Source organism: Dermacentor silvarum, chromosome 8, assembly GCF_013339745.2.
Source record: "Dermacentor silvarum isolate Dsil-2018 chromosome 8, BIME_Dsil_1.4, whole genome shotgun sequence".
In the NCBI taxonomy this organism is placed as follows: Eukaryota; Metazoa; Arthropoda; class Arachnida; order Ixodida; family Ixodidae; genus Dermacentor; species Dermacentor silvarum.
The window spans coordinates 13,107,275-13,128,658 of NC_051161.1; the positions used below are offsets into that span (position 1 = coordinate 13,107,275).

Sequence of the window (21,384 nt, forward strand, 5' to 3'; positions counted from 1 at the left end):
GATTGGTTGCATTTGGCTGCATCAAGGTGGAGCCGTTGCAAATTGCTGACGATTCTGCTTGGCGTGGCCGTTTATAATACTTCATGTGCTAATATTTGCGATCGGACCACTCAAACTGTGTTCCTAATTACATATGACGTGTGCTTGTTTCGTAAGCATATTTTTTTCTGCCGCGCGGTGATTACACGTGAATTGCGGCCGCAGCTACGGCTTTCATTCTACGTTATTGTAGTTTCTTTCGAGGAAAAATATTCTGCTTGTTCTTCAAGCAGCATGCATCACCACGTGTGTATTTTTGCGCATAACAGTTATAGTTATAGCAAACGGGAAAAAATGTAAGTTTGCTGCTTGCCGTTTAAGTAAATAAAACCTATCTACCCCATCCGGCGCCCTGTTCTCAGGTTTACGGGGAGTATTCCGTTCATAATTGCGTCGTTGTCGCGTAACCAAGTGCGCAGTAATTGGTACGGGATCTTTTATTGCGGTTCGACTTCGCGGGCTCCGAAGACCGACTTTCATTTACTTGTAATATTCTATATACTAATCTTCGGCCCGTAAGCCGGGTCCAGGTTTTTGCAGTCAACTGTAAAAACAGCAATGAAAACCCGCCTCGCTTGCATAATCAGTTGTTTTAGGGGTTATTTGGCGTCGCGCTGCTAAACCTGATGTTGAGGTTCCGATCGTGGTCGTGGAGGCAAAATCCAAGAATGCTCGTTTAACTAGATTTAGGTGCACGTTAAAGAACTCCAGGTGGTCAAAATTAAACCGTGGACGCCCACTACGGCATGGCTCATAATCATGTCGTGGTGTCGGCACGTAAAATGCCAGAATTTGTTTAATTTTAAAAAGGAAGATAGCTATGTGTGCTTCGGCTTTTTTCTAGGGGTGTAAACAAAATGAAGTTATTGTCGAGTCTGATTTCCCAGGAAAACAGGTCATGCTTATGTTATATTTCATACTTGCATGTATATAATGCCGTTCACAACTGGACGTCAGCCCAACTGAGGAGCTTGTAAATAATAAACGGCTAGTGGAAGTTATCTGGTGCAGAAAAATACAGTCGTCACTAGTATTATTTTAGGACAAGCTTGATGATGTCTTTTACCATGACGTATTATCGAAACCATCATTGTTTTATTTGATTCCTGCAGCAATTTGGCCATGATGGACGTCTTTCTTGCTGTTTTAGTTTTTACTAGTTATTACAGTTAGTACTAGTTAAGTCGTAGGCTCGGTTTGAGCGGTGAATTAAATTTTATGCGTAAGTGTCAAATGACTCATTGAGCGAAATGCAGCTCCACTAACGTGAAACCTGGGGAGGTGCGAAGCATGCAGTGATGCACCGCTAATGGGCTCATAACCCCGTAAACGTGGCCTCCTCATTACGACGACAGAAAAGAAGTGAATTTCTACGCTGGAATGATGAGCGGCAACGCAGCCAGCTGTGGAAGACGACGACGATCGCGGGAGCAGTGGCACGAGCGCGTGCCGAGCGCGAGCACGAGCCGCTTGCTTATCGTGACTACGACAGGACACGCCGACCGACCGGGCGCATAAGGTGCTTCGCACCTAAAACAGGGGCAGCTTCACCCTAAGTGGTGCGAAGACTGGGCAAACAACGAAACTGGTGGCCCTTCCTTAGCTATAAAATTATACGTAAATACGAAGTGCAAGCTTGACATGTACCCTTTTGACTGAAGGCATCAGCTGCAACTTAGTTCGAAAGCACCGTTGTTAAGGGCCGCGCTTTCCAGATGAAAGTCGCTACTAGCCCCTAACTATCCCCGATGAAGCCTTACTGATTAGAAGTTACCGCAAATATCTCCCGCCATTCGGAACAAATGATCGCTTCCATGATCCTGTGTCCAGCAGCTAAACCAAGTGTCAACTCCATGCCTGCGTAGGCTAAGCACACGTGGTGTTAAGCAAACAGGCAGACTGAACATCCATGAAAAACGAGCTAACTTTCTTTCATACTAGCACACCCATGTGAAGCCTGACAATACTGTGCTATATCACTGCGTGTCTCGCATCACACATCGCGTAGAATAGCAGGTATAATTTGTCTAATTATTAAAAACAATAAGTAAACATGAGATCTCGATATGTTTTACTACAGGTCCATTCAAGCTTCTTCTAGCCGTTAATCGCTTCTTTTTCCCGCTATAATACGCGATGATCACCCCCATTACCCGATTAATTTTATTGCAATAGTAATTTTAAGGATAGTCGAGGCGAATGATCGACGTTGCACTGACGCTCCGTATAAAGTCGAAGTGCTATAAGACAGTGCCCCGCGCGCCGTATACTGTGGATGCAAAGGAAAGCGTGTGAGCATTAGCCGAGAAGGATGGTGGCTGTATGTGTGCCTGCTTCACGCGCGCCAGCGGTTGGAGGTCACGAACTTCAAGTTTTGGAGACGCGTTCGCCGCCGGCGCTCTTCATCCCTCTAGCATTGTGACAGCGAGCGTTCGCGGTCATCGAGTGAGATGTTCGTCTGTGCTGTGTTCGTCTGTGCATTAACAAGCACGTGACACCTTGCTCGTTAATTTAGTTAGTAAGCAAACGTGTACTGCAATTTATACGGCCAATAAAATACAACCCTAACTTGGTATATATAGTTGTCTAACCCTACGCCGTCGCCATCAATGTTTCGACTTTCGGGCTAAACTGCGACTTTTCTTTAATTAGAACCAAAGTTCTATTATGGTGATGGGGGCATGACGCGAAAGAAAACTAATGGGTGGGCGGCGTCCGGGATCGATAGGTCGTCACGGCCGTGAATACAAAGTCCGCAGACGTGGCTGCGTTCATATAATTTCCCTTGCGCCTTTGCTTTCCCTCATTGCATCCACAGGGGTGATAAAAGAGAGTACCGTCAAAGCGACGGAACACGGCAGAGAAGACGTGTCCGTGTGCTCGGTCGTCTAGCGTTTTTGGTGCGTCCCGCTCTGTTTAATCACTCGAAAGGCGCCGCGCGCCGGGGGCCCAGCGACGGGAGCCGTAATAACCTATTTGTAACTGGAAATGAGAAAGGCGTTCTCATTTCTCCGCTAATGGAGACGTACGGTACGTACGCGACGGGCAGCGGCGCTATAGTATATAGTAGCCGGTCACGCCAGTGGCCCCATCGATCGGAAAATTGAGAAACGTCAAGCCACGCGCCGCGTCGCCGTCGCGAAGTAGATTTCAGTTTTGGCCTCGGCGGCAGAGCGGACGCCCCCCCTTCCCCCAGGTCTCCTCACCCTCCAACACCCCAACCCGATGTTTTTCGCCTGAACTCATTCCAGCTTCGAGTGTAATTCGCCCTCCTGTCTGGCCGAGGTTCGACTCTCCGAAATGCCACCGAGACACAATTAACTTGTTCTAAAACTTTCATCCGTGAAAGATGAGCTATCTTTTCTTTGCCATTAGCCGCCTATATATTTCCCTTTATTTTTGCCAATGTGCTCCGCCTAAAGTGTTCTCCCGTAATGAGCTTCTCTTTTGCGGCAGTCCCCCTGCCTCTGTTCGTGTCTCCTCAGGTAACTGTCGCTTCGAAAGGAAAGAAAGACCGTCACGTCGTGAAACGTATAATCCCGACTTGCTTCATCGCGGAATTCGAATGAATACATTCTTTTGTTCTGGGCACCTTCTGGGCGCGAAATACAATGAGAAACAATGCTCATAACTTTAGTACCATTTTTTTAAGTGCATAAAAGCGGCTGTGATATGGCGCAAGATACAAAGCGACAGAGAGAGAGAGAGAGAGAGATAATAAAGAGAGTCTGGTTGGCTACCGTACACTGCAGGAAGGGAATGGGGGAATAGAAATATGAGAGAGAGAGAGAGAGAGAGGGAGAGAGAGAGAGAGAGGGGAGGCTATGAATGTGTGCAGGTGCGCGGTCAGCAACCCGCCCCCCAGCCAAAGGCACTCGCACAAACAAGTCGTTCTCGAAAAGCACAAAAGTGCTTTCACTGCCGTCTGGCCCGGTGACCGATAAGGATGGTGTTCCAGTGGTCAGTGGACGATCAACTATGCATTGTACACTGAATGTCTTTGTCAAATCGAGGACAGCGTCACAATGGGTGGTCTGTGTTCTCCTCGCAGCCGCAGACATCACACGCAGGGCTATCAGCCATTGAAACTGGCGCTGAATAAGCTCTCGTGAAGGCCAACCCCAACTGACGCAGCGAAATATTTTGCCACAAAGCTATATATTCTAAAATGACTACATAGCTTGCAGTTGGGGAAGTTATTATCCAAATGACACTAATTAAAGTCTTATCTGATGTAGTCAGACGATTGATTCTAGCACAACACTTAACGCCCCTCATACGGGAAGTGCATAACTGCTTCCAGACACGCAGAAAACTGACCCTAAATGAACTGACCCTAAAACAGGTGAGGTCAATCATGGGCGTCTGCTAAGGGCGTGACAGTTGCGCTCTTCGGCACTTCGATTTTGGGTTTCTGGGGGGAAATTGGTCGGAATTCATTACGCTACAAATATTAGTGGTGTCCGCTTTTTGCATGACTGGAATCGGATAGTAACTTCCCGGATGACGGGCTTCGACTCGTGCATTATAGGATCGATTGTCTGGCTCTTTCCGTTAGAATGTTAATTAGCCTGATATTCATAATTACCTGTCTAATTACTGCCTCAAATCATATTAAAATGTATGCCTATGGGATAAAAGCAATCCAGAAAGATTGCTTGATTATGACATCTTGCCTTTAAGAAATTTCTTGCGGATTTTCTGAAACACCCTGTATTATGTCTACTTGTATATGCGGCATTATTGCTTAGGTAGTCAAAATGAGGCAATTGAAGACTGCACCTGTTTCAATGTTTTCTTTTTTTCTTGACGTTTTCTTTCTTGAGATCTGATCGCACAAAGCTTTATCCTTTCTTGACATGTACTGCTAGTAGAAAATGTGGCGAACTTACAATGGTTGGACTGGAGGTTTCGCGTAACTGTATTATAGTTTCCAGAAAATGAACTTTTTCGTAGACGGATAAAACCAGTGGCACACAGCTGGCATTGGTATTGGAAAATAAGGGTCATTTTGCTCGGTGCTTAATTAACTTTGTATACTCAGTTGTACAGTGTATAGGGCTGCCTGTTATCAGCTCTCTTACTATCATATCTTACTCCTTCGAAGGAAGGAGGTGATTTGTTGCAGCGCCTAAACATGTCCAAATCACAATATAACGATAAAGTAAAGCAAGTAAATCTGAACTAATACATCATCAGCCTCAGTATTGTAAAAGCCAAAATCTATGCCACAGCGTTGACGTCGGAAGTGACGGGCCCTAAGTGCGACTTATCGCGCGCTAAGCATTTTTTTTTTTTGGCAGCTCTCCAAAACAATGCATCGGCACACAATGTTTTCGCAGCCGTCTCCGCACGACGAGGCATTTTCGGAAACGGTTCGCCGGCGAGGGGCCTTGACTCGGAGCAACGCTCGCGCCGTAACCCAGGCGCCATGTTGTAGGCAGCTGCCGGCGCGCGGCGTACGACTGCTCACGCGAACAGTGAGAACAAAGAATGCGCCGGTATAGCTGCGTCGAGTTCACGCAGCCAAGCGAGGACGACCCATTAGCGCACGGTTTCTGGAACCCTGATCACGCCGTTACGGCTCGGCGCGGCCTTTATCGACTTCCGACGGCACTCGCCCGCACCATCGTCTCCGTCGCATTTTGCTCGCACGTGCTGCATAGACGCAGAGCACCGGGCTCCACCTTCGCTGGGCGACTGCCAGAGTTCAGCTATCGCGTCTCAGATTCGCTGCTGCCCACTTTCGCTGCTGAACACTGTCGTCTTCCCTTCTCACGAGAGGCCTTATTCCGTATAACCCGTAGTTACGTTTCTATATTCTGCTCCTGTTCGCATGGTTTAAAACATTTGTTACCAAAGTTGAAGCATAGGCTGTGGCAGTGTGTGTGGCAAGAGAGATGTGTGTAATATACGGAGAAACACAGAAACCCCAGTTTCATGAAGAAGCAGCTGACTTCATAGCGTTTCCCTGTGTGGCATACTGGAGAGGAAATGACTTTTTGTGCCGCGTTGAAACAATAAGACCATCATCCGCAATGTAAGGGACAGGCTGTGAAAGTGCTCTATCTTATGTGCTCAGTGCGCGCAAATTAAAGCTGGTTATATTGCATTCCTTTCTATTTATATCCACCTAGCGGCCTTTATTCTCTTCATCCGTATCGTGGTATAAACAACAGAATCAAGCGAAGGTTCACCCGAGCTCTTAGTTTAAAATTTGAGTTGAAAGTCCGCGCTTGTCTCCGTCTTTCCTGTCCGTCTTCAGTTCGCTGTTGTGCTACACATTCTACCATAGATTACCAACCAATCATAGGTCCAATACGTTGATTCGGTTGAACCTACGTGTCACGCATGCATTCCTGAATATATATATATATATATTAGGCACTGAATAACTGAACATGAATATCAACATGGAGAGCTGTCATGTATACATAAATAGGAGAAAGCAACACTTTATATACGCTAAAATGACTTACTGCATAGGATAGCTCAGGAGTCATTCTAATCGAACACAAGATTTCACTGTACGAAGGCATTCCATATTGTTATGAACCACCCCACCTCTCTCATAACTTTAAAGTTGTGAGAGCCGGTTGAGAGATGAAGAGGAGTTGTGTATGGAAACACGAAGTACCCTGCACGCAGAGTCTTCCCATGATCCACCGGTTCCTAAACTATGGTGCGGACAGCGGTTAGAGAATGAAAAGAGAGGCTAACGCGAAGTAAATACTAAGAAAGCTATTCGTTGTAAATCATGCAGGCTCTCTTTCTCGATTTTCTTTTCTTTTTTACACCACTTGCTTCTTCAATCCTTATCGTCACTGCACTAAACGCGATCCTCTCCGAAGCGCCATCTCGCAAGAGCATTAAGTAGAAGGAAAAACGCTGCCGTGAAAACAATACGAAATGGAAGCGGGAGAAAGGCAACTCCTTCTTCCTCTCGCTGAGTTATGGAAAAAAGCAGGCTCGCACAAGCAGCATTACTACAGCTCGACAGCAGCAGCACGTCGCACTCTCCCCCGACTCGCCATTCGCCAGCCCCCTTTCCACACAACTCCGCGCACTGCGGAGACAGCGTCGCTCGTAGTTCATTGCGCAAAGTAGCGTTTTATAAATCATCTTTGAGCGTAAAGCGCGCTCCAGCGGACACGCGTGAAGGCATGGCCGGGCACGAACAATAGAAAGGGAAGAGTAAAAGAAGAAAAGAGATGGAAGAACGACAGAGACCCGTTCGTCGCGGCGGCGAAATGCGCTTAAAGTTGATTGCCTCTTTCCCGAAGCGTCGCTATATGTATAGTTGCAGCCATGTGCTCGCCGGCGCAGCGTTTAAAGCTGCAGCGAGAGATCGCAATTTTGAAGTTCGTTGCCCGCCACGTGTAGTCCCATGGAACGGTGGAAGAGCCGATTTCTGCGGTTTTTCCGAGTGCCGCGAAAATCGTTTGGCCTTCGTGGAAAACAAGCGATGCCTGTTCCTATAGTGCGGCCGCCATTTGAAGCCGCAGTCTTTCTCTTTCAAGAAATGAGGAATCGAAAGTGAGAAGGGGTAACTAAGCACTGCCAGCGATGTGACAATGCCGTAGGTCTAAACGCACAAGTTCGACTGCATTCGCTGAGAGCCAAGCGCCGCATTCTGGACGAGCAGGACTCGTCATTGGAGAGATAGTACAAAATGGCGCTCACATGACTGCTCCTCGGGCCTCAGAGTTCTATGGTTACTTAGCTTTCTGACAAGGCGGTGCCATAGCCTACATTTCAAGATACCAAAGCGAATACTGTGAAAAAGAAAACATTATATAGCGTAATTCGTACAAAAGCTAATGAACTGAAGCAGAACGTTAAGAAAAAAGTTGGAAAGAAATTCCGTTAGTCGGCTGGTGTGGTTGTATAGAGGCAATTTCTTACGTAAGTTTAAATAATGAACTTAATGAAGCGTTCTTGAAACGCAGAGTGAACACGTGCACAGGTGGGGCACACGTCCTGGTTTCTCATGCAGTGAGGTCACGCATAGGGCATCCCTTGCGAGTTATCTGACTACTGAGTTAGTACAATTCCTCGCATACCGGCTGAGCCTACTCTTTGTTTCCTTTTTTATGCACGCAAGAAATACTCTGCCTGGGTCGTTGGCGAATACCTAGCAGGCATCACTATCTTCCTCCGTGGACGTCAGACAGGGTAACGACTACATCAGAAAAGCAACAATAAACACCAGCGAACGCTTCCATTGTGCCTGCCATAAAAGGACACGATCCCGCTTTTTGTTTCTTTTCTTTTTTTTACTTTAAATAAAAAAGGGAACAATAGAAAGGGGGAGCCGCGTTCCTAGGACTGGATTTGATTCCTCTCAAGCGTGAACGCTTTCCCCTCCCGTTTGTATATAAATCACGCACTGCGGTAGCCGCTCGGACGTCTTTGCTAAAAACATGAAATGGAGGTAGGTGGTGGGACGGAGGGAGGGTTGGGCTACTCTGAGGTTTGTCTTTCTTTTTTCATTTTGTCTCCTCCACGTCTCTCCTCCTTCCAAAAGGAAATCTTAAAGGGGCACATGAAAGGCCTTACTCGAATAGAAGCGTGATAGTTTCTTTCCTCTTGTTGAGTGCTATGTTTTTTTTTTGTTTTTTCCTTGCTATGTTCCTAGGAAGAAATTGTGGTTTACTTGTTTACAGGCTTTGCAAGCAGGTGCTGTACTAAGAGATCGTAATAAAATTAAAGCAAGGCACACATAGTTTCGCCTGAAAGTCTTTCTTTCTTCCTCTCTCCAGCACAACAGGTTTTCTTTCTGTGACTAGATGAATGACGCTTTTCGACGTCAGCAATGGTTTTACTAGGAAGCAACATTATATAAAGTGCTGCTTTTTTTTGTGTCTCGGCCAATTCTCGCCATCAGGAGCAAGAAATCCGGGCAAATAGGACGGCCGTTCCAACAGGATGCAATCTGACGATGCAGTAGTTTTTCTGACAAAACATGAAGTAAATCGTAACGTGACTACTTGGTATTAGGTTGCTTTTTTTTGTTTTTATGGCTTAAACAACGCAAGGGATAACGACCTTTCTTATCTGGAGGTTTATGTCGAGGTGCTGTATAGTTAGGTTTGCTGAGTAATTTTCCTGATGAATTGGATGTTCTGTTATCACGTCTGTTGAAAAAACCCGCTAAGAAGCATGCTTCTAGAAGCACGTTCCTAGAAGCATGCTTGCTCGCAGCTGTACGACAAGCGGCTGCTCTGTGAGTCAGGTAACCGCACAACTAAAATTTGCGCAACGATAAGGCTTTCGAGTAAAACTGATTGATGACTCTCCACCCACCACATTTTAAGCAGTGGCTGCGAAATAGAACGCAGGCAAGAGACAAACGAGAAAGCGCTCCGCGGAGGCGGTTTATCAAATTTATCAAAGCGTATTTTTATTGCAGCTTCTTAAATGAATTAAAATGACTTTTCGGCTAGCATGACAGCAAAAAAAGAAAATATGAAGTTGGTTCAAGCGATATATCACTGCTTTACGATGCATCTCTCTTGTTCGGTAGCTTCAGTTTCTCCCTATATTGAAAATAAATTGCGGCCCGCTAAATTGCTACGCACCAGGCTATAAACTGGATAATTTTCGAATTGGTGGCATGATGTCCTTTCGCTAGTGGTCGAACTAGGAATGTCGCTTGAACCATCGCCTCGACAAGAAAATTTCGCCAGGGTATAGCATCCAATTTTCTTGGCAACGGTTATGTACGTGTAGCGAGGACTATACAAGTTCATTGCAACTGTTGATATATATTGGCTCACATGATGTCAAAGTGTTTGAGACTGAATACCTTTTTTTTTCTTTGCCTTGTTGTACGTCTGATATATGCACGTCCGTAGCACGTTATATACAGCATGCGACAAACATGGCGCAAGAAAAATTTCTAGCCACGCTTGCTGCCTGCGTACCCAAGTCCTGTCGTACCGCCGTTCTTATCTCGAAGTTGTTCCACCAAAGTTTAGAAACGGCCGATGCACAACACAAATTATAAGCAGCCCAGAAAAAGAACAGTCGCGTTATAAATAACTCGCAACGACCACTCAGAGATAAGACCCATTGAAGAACAATCCAAGCAGGGCCGAGAAGACGAAGAGCGCGAGAAAAAAATAATAAATAACTGGCGGCGCCAGGTTATCGACCGGCCACCTAAACTGCGTCTCGCTAATATCCTGCAGCACTGTACAAGCTGGACTGGGCGTCAGCCAATCAGATGGACCGAATTCGAAACGCTGTTTGTGCAAGAAAGGTTGGTGTTCACTGCACCAGTCGTATAACCAGCTAACGTGGCTGACCAGCTTATGAATACTCCATAATTTATTGGTGCTCTCGCGTGACAACTTCCTTCGTTGTATTTCAGTCCTTCGGATTCGTTATACAGGCTGCATTCACAAGGGTGCATGGATTTAGAGAGAACCAGTATGTAATTAACGGAAACCAGGGGCGTTCAAACACATACCTTTGCGGGAAGATCGTTTATCTTAAAGTTGTCGGCGTCCGCGCAGTACTCGAGTTCGCTATGATTTTGAGATAATTTACGGCGACGCTGTTCTGGCATGTGCTGTCGATGATGTTGCTCGTTCAATTTATCGCGCGTAACGCTTTTAGTTCTTTATTCGTTGGCACTCCCGTAGCGAAGTTCTAACGCCATCATGCAATGGTGACAGCAGTAGTGGACTTAATTTTTGCGAACATTGCCATGCTTCACCCACACTTGCTCAAGATACAGCTGGCCTAAAGCTTGGGAACTCAAGCAAGCGGCCCTAGCAACCATGATTTCAGTACTTCAATGTTGGTTGTCACAAATGCCTTGTCGCAATTCTTCCTTTATATATATTCTCCTCTTTAGAAAATAAGAATTCACATTAAAGAAAAATTACTCTGTATGCCGTGAAGTGAACCATTGCGAGTGAGAGATGGAAAATAAATTAGAGAGTTTGGTCTACTTCGTAATGATCGCATTTTTTATGCTTTTCGTAAACAAAGTTTTCGTACGCCATTATTCTCCTGATTCACGCAAGGAGTGTCGTGTATCGACTTGTGGTAACTGTGTGATGCGATGTTCTGTTGTTTTCGAAGCTATATTCATTGACTGATGAGCGAATGAGTAGATCTATATAGCTATATTCATTCATACAGCTATAGCAGTACGAAGCTACCTGATGGAAAGTGGGGCAGCATTCTGTAAGACTCTACCTAGTGGACTGTCCATTTCGGCTGTCGCTGATTGGCTGCTGCTTGACGTTCACGAACTCGTGTTGTTATACTTTTAAAGTAGTTTCAGCCACAAGTAGTTAGTGCCGGTGAGCACACCTCCGCTTTGCGTAATCAAAAAATAAATCGCGACATTATACTCGCACATGCCTGTTTATTTACACCTAGCTTTAAAAAACACAGACTTACTAAAAAAAACGCATTGAGCGGTTTCCTATATTCCAACGCTTGAAGGGTTTGTTACATGCGAATGCCGGCAACACGTGCGTATGTGTAGCAAAGAAGAACGTAAAACAACAATTATTGTCTTTACTGTTGCGGTGATTAGAGCTTATGTCTCTGCAGCAATGGGCGCTTGTCCGATCGAACCAGTGTTCGATCGTGCTAAATTTCTTTTTGTCGTTCCCATCACCGTATTCCGACATGCTTGTTTTTTTATTATTGTTTTTTTTTGTACATGTAAAAGCTTGCGCAACGACTTACTTTGCAAAACATTATCGTAAGGTTTTGAGCTCCTCACAGACTCTGAGATGTCTGGTCTGGGCACGTACTTTGGAGGCCACAGAAGAGAGGGAGAAATAAGACGCTAAAGGCGGGGACGTTAACCGGCAGACAAACATCCGGTTTGCTACCCTGCACTAAAGGAATAAGGGAAGACAAAGCAATAAAAAAATTCCACGCACAGAGAGAGAGAGAGGGGGGGGGGAATCATACACATGCACACACATAAAAATAACGCGGGAGTGTCAGAGGCGTTCAACTAGGTGCAACAAATGCTATACTTAGCTCCAAGCACGACTTTTTGTGTATCGTTTGTAGATAAGAAGTTGTTCTTCAGAAGGTGGCAGTGTCAGCTGTGAGAGCCGGTGCTGTCACACTAAACGAAGTCAGTGCCAGAGGCACCGCTGAGCCTGGAACAGCTCAGCGGGAAGTTCGCATGGAACGGCTAACTTAGAAATGCTTAGAAAGCAATCATTGCCATGGCAGCATGTTAGAATATTCTCTAACATGTTTAGAAGTCTGAGAAGATTTAAGATAAAAGGCATGCACTGTCGGTGTTTTGTTTAATGATATTTGTTCGTGGGCTGCCATTCTAAAAATTCTGAGGAATAATTTTGTGAAGGATGTAAGACCTGGTATGAGCAAATTTATTGATCCAATGGCGTAGCAATATAACCCGCATATACCGCATGCCATATAGCATGGCATGGTACACTGCATACATGTATTTAAATATATATGGAACCTCACGGCGACGCCGACAGCAAGAAATTTGCTTGAAGTGACCATACAATTGGTATCGCAATAAACGACAACATTACACAGAGTTCATTACTGCGTTCTTGTCTTTGCTTTGTGCCACTGTCCTCTTATGTTCGTGCAACATTTTGTTCTTCGGTGCGTAGTAACTGTAGCCCAATAAAAGGTGTTGCTAAGCCGCATCTCCTGAATCCTGTGTGCAGCTGCTTGACGAGTCCTGACGCGATCATCGTCTACGACGGCAAAGATATGGCAGCCCGGGTAATCGCTCAGTTCTGCAACACACACTACTTCGTCGAGCTTCTTTCGACCGGGCCGGACATGATGGTCGAGTTTGTGAGCCGAAGCCAGTCTCCCGGCCAGGGATTCAAGGCCACCTACCACTTCGAAGAGGAGCTCCACTACGCCGAAGGAGGACCATCTTCCGGTACGTTCTGCAATTTAGCAGTTCATCGGGAGCATAGCCAAAGGATCTGAGCGCTAGCAGCGGCAATTCCTAATCAGCGCGAACGGAAGAGCAAATTCCATTATATGAATTTATAACATTGGTGTCAAAGTGTCTCATTGATGCTTCAAAATATGAACCATCCACGACATAATTTAGTAAGGGGTTATATTCAAGGAAACACGATGGAAATTCATATAATTCTAGATTTGTACATTCTGAAAAAAAAATACCGAGTTCAACGGTATACTAATCAATCTTCGGCAGCTTTGTATTTTTGACCGTCTGCTTCTTTTATCTGTTGTGCATTTCGAACACTTACACATTATTACATGCTGGCAGCCCAAAGTTTAAACGACTGGCCGCAACATCACCCGGTGACAAATTGCCTCTAGCTTGTTTTGATTTTAATAGTGCAAATGAGGAGCTGTTACTTTAAGGACAAGTCGCACAGTTTCTTTGACGGTGACGTTTGTCCAGCTTTCTTTTCTCAACTTTGCCATAGCAAGCATTCTTTGTTTCGTCTTGCCTTTACGAGCTAATTATAGCACAGACTGAGGAAACAGGTAACGTTGTGTCGATTGCAGCTTTTCTGTCTATTCTGCAGAACTCCTGCAGGCTTGGCTCTCCAGCTGTGCTTCGACGCCCCCATCGTGGTCTCCGGTTCAAAGTCTAGACAGCCAAGTAGAAACTACTGACGCACCTTTCTACACGACGCCAGGCCCAGGTAACTGTCTCACGACTGCAGAAAAAAACTATTGTGGCTCGCAATTTGCGGTAAACTTACAGCCGCAAGTTTCGCGCAAATGCTGTCACACCAAAAAACGGGGTTAGTCTTCCGGAACCGAATTCACAAAACTTTTTGTTCATATAGGTGTTCTATTTCTCAACATCGCGACTGTAAGGCATCTCCTCTTACGAGCAGTTCCAACGTGACAACCTCTCTGTCATCACGGACCCTGATGATCTTAAACCTCAAATCTGAGTAAATGCTGCCTTCTGTGCAGATAGCGTATGTACAATTTCGCATAATTTCCTCTAAATGGCGCTCAGAAAACGTTAATCGCATTGCATCACTTATTAGGGATACCTGATCGTATGTGTGCTCACCCCGTAATAACTGCTGCGAGCGGACATGATTCGCTGAAGAACTCGCCATGGAAGCGCGCCGAAAATTAGGAAGACAACGGTTGCTCTGTATAGCTCTGAATTCTTCTTCTTTCAGGGGTTTTACGTTCCAAAACAAGTTCTGATTATGAGGTACGCCGTATAGTGGAGGGCTCCGGATTAATTTTGACCACCTGAGTTTCCTCAACATGCACTACAGCACAGAGCTAAGTCATAGATATTCGGAAATGTATGCTTCATTATAAATTGCAATTATCCATTCATTTCTTGGACAATCCCCCATAGTGGGTAGGAGCCACATATGGGATAGGAAATAACAACAACGACCATGAGGAGGAGGAGGAGGAGGAGGAGGAGGAGGAGGAGGAGGAGGAGGAGGAGGAGGAAAGACATTTATTAAGAAAAAAAGAACGACCATGAAATTTGTCTCCGGTAGTTAACGCCTCGACTAAGGCGGTGTGTGAACAGCCCTGCAACGGTGCGTGTTCTCGGGTGCGCACTGCTACGGTCGTCTTGTACTCTATTTTACCGCGCTGCGCAGTGTCCGACATGCGTAAGTATTTGCCTACTTTTTGCTTCGTCCGACCATCAACGTGTTCACAAAGCTCACATGGAAAGATACTACGCATCACGAACAGCGTGTGGCATGCCGGGGCGGAATGCCCGTATATATTCTTTATTACTATTTTTTTGCCGAGCGCAATACGGGCTTGCCTGCAGTGCACCCACGAGTGCGGTGCGGCGGCTTCCGCGCGTAGCAGCGCCAAGAATTCGCGCCACCGGAATTCAAAGCGCGCCGCCGCTGCCTCGAAGCAGCGGTATTGCACTTTTCCGGTTCCCCGAAAAAGAAAGGGCGCGTTTGCACGGACGGCCTGCCGACACCGAACGAGGTCTCACGTACGCCCCTTTTCTTGCACTTTGCTCCTAATTCGTTCGCCTTTTGTTTTTCGGATTCAACGTCTGGTTTTATTTATTGCGCGTTGCTGCTTTGTTCTTGTCTGGCGTCTGCGCACGTTTGCGACCCGACGTTGTAACTCTTTCACTAAATCCATGCAGTGCATCGAAATACAGAGATTACTGATATTGGTCACCAATTTTCGTAAAAAGCTTATAGTATGCATGGTTCGTATGGGCAAGCCCGAGTGCAGTGAGCAAGTGCTATATCCACGCAGTATTTTATAAATGGCTCTTTACATATATTTACCAGTTTTAAGCGGCAGGGGATATGGGATTAAAAGGAAAAGTTATGGAAACTGGACTACTGAACAGAACACACTACCCTTATCGTATGAGAAAAATTAAGACATATCAAAGAAACGTTAATGAAGCTGCACCACATGAAGCTGCAGCACATAACAAAAGACAGTAAAGTTGGAGTAGAGCAAGTTGGGGCTGTTAAAATGGCGGGAGCAGAAAGTTAACACTGTAGCAGAAAACATGGCGGAAAAAAGTCACATGCCATGTTTTAACACCTTTTGGCTATTCAGAATTGCACCTCGTCCTTTAGTACTGGCCAAAAATGCCATCGGCCTCCGAAAATTATGCTAACATAGCAAATCTTTACTTAATCTTCAAAATATCCTTCTATTCGATGTACCATGCAGTAAATTGCTCCTTTGACCCTTGCGTATCTTTCACAAATATTTATTCTGTACCTGCAACACCAATCCATTTTTGAACAACATTTCGCAATTCAATATTTGTTTTCTAAATTTTTTTCATGCGTCTTGTCGACTGCCTGTGCATTTTTTTGAATACGTCGTACTAATTTGATATCACGTGTAAAGGACGACAATAAGTGTCGCGTATGTTAAACGGCTATGCTTCTTGCAACTAGCGAACACCCATTGTAGCTCGCGTCCAGGTGGCTCCGACTCCAGCTGCGTCCGAACGCTGCACAATTTTAGGAACGAGTCGCACCCAGCCCATCACGACCACCCTTTCGAACTTCTTACGCACCTCTTCGTTTCGGCTTCACTTACCCTTTGTCCCCCGAGGAGAAGCAGATTTATGGGAGGCGAAACAAGGCGCTTCCTCGGGGCGCGTGCTCCAGAGGAAGCGCACGGAAGGTCGAGTGCGTGGAGAGTCGGTGTCGAGAGAAAACACGTGTGCGCACCAGGGCCGTGGATTCCGTTCACTGTTCTTTACCGTAAGGAAACCGAATGAAAACAAGAGTAGGAGGAGTGGGGGGAGGTAAGTGGCACAGCTCACTGCCGACGCATGGTTCGAACCATGGAAGGGGTGAGGCCGAGACAATGCAGCGGAGGGGAAAGAGCCCTGCGCGCGGTGAGGGCGTCAGAAAGCAGCGAAGCGCTGCCAACGCTCCGAGCATCTTGCCAGGGAAGAAAACCCAGAGCGAAGAGGCCCCGCCCTCTCTCGGCGTTGTTGTTCGGCTGGGACGTCGTTCCTCTTCTTTGTCATTCATTTGCCCGGGCTTCGCTCTCCGGCAAATTGGATTAACAACAACCATTTCGAGCCTGTTCTGCCGTCTGTAGTCGCTGGGCGTCTTTGCAAACGAGCACGTCGTTTTCCTCGCTACCTTTAGCCCAGCCGTCGCGACGGATGTTGTTCCTTCTCGGGCTCTCTCGGAAGAATCGAGTCTTGGCCGCCTGCAGTTGCTCTCAACGGCGGCTGCCGGACGTGCCTGCTCCAGATGGAGCGTAGGGTTCCCTGACCGGCAAACGGGCGCTGCTACTACTCTCTGGTGCCGAACGGCTGCGCGTTGTTCCTGGCTCTGCACGGGACGCGATGCTTCGTGCCGAACAACGACGCGCAGTAAAAGCTGCTGACGTACGATTTTTATCCTTGGAACGTCGGGTACGGGCAGCTGAATTCCGCCTGAAATGGCGCTTTACGGGCGCATGCATTATTGAAACATTCCTATATTAGAGGAGTTCCTAAAATGGTGTGGAACTCCAAAGTTGTGCTTTGCCTAGAAAATCAGCAGAGAAACTTAAGTCAGAGCTGCGCCTAACATAAACAAGCCCATAGAGAGCAATGTTGAGCGCTCATTGTCCGCACCCAAAAATGGCTGTGAACATAGAGTGATTTCGCTTACGCAGCGAAATGCGTGTCTCATTTTTTATCGCTTTGCCACCTACCGTAGTGACTACGAAGTTGAGCTGCACACGTGGCCGTATAGACATATAGACAGCCACCAAGGATTGGAGAGCGAGGCGGGATATGGGAGTGGAGGAGGTGGGACGTATCCGCAAGATATTATAGGTGACACCATGCTACCTGCAGAAGAAAAACTAAAAAGTGTGAGAGCTGTGACATTTTAGGTCTGCTTGGCTGAGATAGGTTTGACGCGATACTTATGGACGCTTCCTAGTTGGAATGCCAGTGCATGTTCCAGCGGTACTTTTGTCATAATAGAGAGCCTGCGACTGCTATTGTCGCCACGGTCGCTGAGGTCATCCTCATTGTCGTCATCAAATCAAACACAAGAAACGAAAATAATCGGAAGCCGCAGTTCTCGAGAGTTGCGCAAAATGATTGATGTCACTACTTCGAGCTTTGGGTGAAACTCCTCAACTTTTCTTCATATTTTTTGTGATACATACTTGCATCTTTAGTTAAAGCGCCGTGTCCAGTTGGATGAATTCAACGCGCAATATTCACGCTCAGTGACCCCGGAGTGCCATTAAAAACCCACCTGGAAATGGGGAAAAAATCAGCCTCGCCTTTGCTACAGAATCTGCAGAACCTTGTTGGAAAATTTTATGATGTAATAAAATTTTTTGTTGGGCTTGTTGGCTCGGTATGCAAAAGGAAAGATGCCGCACAATACAGACAAACATGAGAATATGGGAATATGACTTGATGGGAATATTGTTTATCTTATGGTATACATTTGTTCCTAGGTGTCTTTGTTTATGAATTTAACTGTAGTTTTAACTTTCCTCATAAAGTGGCGAGTCAATAGCCGGAATGTGAAAAGGCAAAATGTTCCTCGGATTTTCTAAAATGGTATGGAACTCCAAGGTTGTGCTTTGCCTAGAAAAGCAGCTTTGGTAGATGGCTCGCTAACATGCGCTCACTATATGTCTTGAGAAGTAGCGACAAATGGAGGTCGGATAAAATCGGGACGAAGCATGGAACTAAGCCAAGTTCCTCGAGTAATTTTACCAGGGCAATTTGCTGGCTATCTATGTCACTAAAAAATACCTAAAGTGTTGCAAAGATTCCCCAAAGGTGAAGCCATCGTTAAGATGACAATAAAAAATTGACTAAATTTAGCGACTTCCTTGCTCAGTTACCAACACTGGTTTGCACCAGTCCGTGTTTCATTTGATTTTAGTGTTTATTTCTGTTTATTTAGTGTTTATTCATGTCTCCCCCTTCTTGTCATCACAGAGTTGTAGAAATAGCGCACCCAAGCGTCTTTGCGTACCCAAAGCCTTGTCTGCTTTCTTTCATACGCCTTTTGTGTTCTTTTGTATGTCTCGTTAAATACCCCCGGCGTTTTGGATCCCCTAACTTTAGATGCGCAAAACCTAAAACTCCCGAATAGAGAGCTTTAGGGAGTGTTAAGTTTTCCGTGCTCAAGGTTAGGGGACGCAAATTCCTGGGCCTACAAATGAACGAGAAAAGGTATACTAAAGAAAGAAAACCAGGAATGGTGCTTTGAGTTCTAAAGACGCTTGGGTGCACTATTTATAAAACTCCCTATTGTCTCAGTTGCGCTGCATCGTTATTTCATAGCGTGCGGTTACCTCATGTTTGATGAACTTTGAAGTGGTTAAAAGAAGCGATCTGGCACGTGCAAAAAAAGCGACGCGGATGGCTTCTTTGAACCACATTCAAAATTAAGAAGTGATCTGCGTGCGTAACCATTGTTGTTTGGGTAACAGCCTCCTGGCAGGCACTGCCGATCAGGCACATATGCCTTTTCACTTTCTAATATAACGTCATTTCTGTATTGCTCGGTGCCAGCTTTTTTGTAGCGCTGACGTCATGGTCATCCTGTGTTGCATAATATTACGTGGTACGTTTTAACACGCCTTATCTATATTTTATTGCCGACATTACTTAATAAATTCATCGGAAGCTTTCAAGCGTCCCAGAGAGCAAGAGCTTGTGTTATCCTGGCGTCAGTGTAATATGATGAAAGCATAACGCAGCACTAATTGAAGCCGAGGTATTCACCATTCTGAACACGTAAACAACTCTGAAGGAAGTGTATTAACGACCCACTTAAAAAAAATGTCACAGTTTCGCCCTAAGGGCGAAGCAATGAATGCGATAGCAACACAGCAATGTCATACGAAGTAAGGTGAGCGGCTTTGGTAGCAATATGAATTGTAGTAAACATGAGCTGATTAAGTAAGCAGGTGTGCTGCGGCGTGAGTACACCGACATGAAGAGAGACTCGATGACCACGAGAAGGCGCGTGTGAAACGGTGGTGTTGAGGAGAAGCGCTTCCCGTGGACAGCGCGTGCGAAGGGACACACCTGTAGCGCTGCACTGCCGATCCGGGCAGCATTGCATGTGTAGCGTGCGTTGGAAAATGTGGCCCGACTATTACTAACTGATTGAACAAGCGTGGTGTGAGCGCGCACAAACAAACATGAATAGATCACACTGAATGACTGCAGACAACGACTGTCAAAACGCTGGCAGCAAGCGCATACGCCGCACCAACGGGCGAAGGTACGTGCGGTCTATCGCTTCAACGGAAACTGAGCGGAGAATGCACGGCGCATAAAGGTCAGAGCCGTGTGGAGATAAGCGACGGTGCGAGCGAGCGACGAGCGCGGTTGTTGGCAGAGAGGAAGCGCGTTCCCCCTCCCCCCCCCTCCGCTCCCTCCGGCACTGGCTTCCCGCTTCCTTGCTTGCGCGTGGGAGATTGGGTGCGTTCGCTCTCCGCGATAGCGCGCGTCCCCGCACGCTTCCCGGAAGCTCGGGCATACGGCGCGCGGCGGAGATTTTATCTATAGGGAACCTCACGGCGACGGCGACGACGACGGCGACGGCGACGGCAGAAATCCGGTTGAAGTGTACATATAATTTCTATCGCAATAATATTAACGCGGGAATAGGTGCAGCTGTAGTGTAAGTATAGTGGCCATTGCCGTTGGCAGTGGAGCGTTCCAGCACCAGCTCGTTGTAGGTATACAGTCACCAGGCTTGGTTTATTGATTTAGGGGCAATCATTCTCAGAAACGTAATTTATTTTTAGCGCAGCTAACACGATCAATGTTTAGCACCGACTGTTTATACAAATGCCGTATATTCTTATAGGTTAAAATTTTTGCCACCTTGCACTGGTTAAAACAGCAAAATATTGCCTTTCTCGTACTGTCAAGTTTTACATGCTGTAATTTTGCAACAATTGTCACGCGATATCCTACTATTTTACTCAGCTACGGTAAATTGCAATTAAGAACTGTATATGTTGGAAGAAACTGCATTATTTTAATGAATATATACACTTAAACACCCATACTTTTGATTCTTCCTTTTTTTTTGAGAAAGTAGAGATGTAGACATGCACACGTAGCTTACCCACACTAAGGCGACCTTGGGCGATTTTTCATTGTAACGCGGAGTAAAAGAGGTCATACCTTTATATATCACGCATGTTTTTCGGCCTTTGTCATTATTTTGCAGTGGTGACTGTCACGCCCATTTAAAATGAATAACACCCCAGAACGACCAAATTTGTGACTTCTTGGGGGCAATCCATGCATATATAAGCGTGTTAGATGTGTTTCTCAATACAGCTTACTTGAAATTCGTTTTCCTCTTTTGTTTTCTTTTAGAGGAGCAAAAATATAATTCGGGAGCATATCACCTGAAATACAGCTATCAACGACGAGTTTTGAGAGTGACGTCGCCTTCCAGCCCACATAGCACCTTATACGCTCAGTGTCGTCGCAGCACAATGCCGGCGAGCGCAATGCTGACGGATAGGGGCTGAAAACTTAGGCGACCAGGGCGGTCCGCAGCGCCTACATTTTTTTTCTAAAGCCTGAATATTAACAAGTTGCATCATTTATGAACTTGTTGTACAGCACGGAACGAATATTTCGGCTATATTCCCGCTAATGTTTTGGAATATGTCAACCAAGGTTGAAAATAATGCACACAATATTTATTAAAGAAGACCGCGCTCAACCATGTTACTTATGGCAATGTTCTCCTTCCGTATGCGTATTTTTGTAGCATGTCAGTGCTAATATGCCTACCCGAAGCGATAGCCCGCGCATATCGAAGGCGAAAGCCCGCGATAATATCGAGCTGCAGAACACGTCAAGAACACGACATACAGTGCGAA

General features: G+C 46.0%; 1 protein-coding gene across 1 annotated transcript in view; it reads left to right on the top strand.

Moving 5' to 3' along the window:
• LOC119460640 (suppressor of lurcher protein 1-like) overlaps positions 1 to 21,384 on the top strand; it is a 141,185-nt gene that overhangs the window by 71,386 nt on the left and 48,415 nt on the right. Inside the window, exons 7-8 of the mRNA XM_037721672.2 lie at positions 12,732 to 12,955; positions 13,581 to 13,700. Coding sequence (XP_037577600.1) covers positions 12,732 to 12,955; positions 13,581 to 13,700 — 344 coding nt within the window. The remainder of the gene's footprint in view (positions 1 to 12,731; positions 12,956 to 13,580; positions 13,701 to 21,384) is intronic.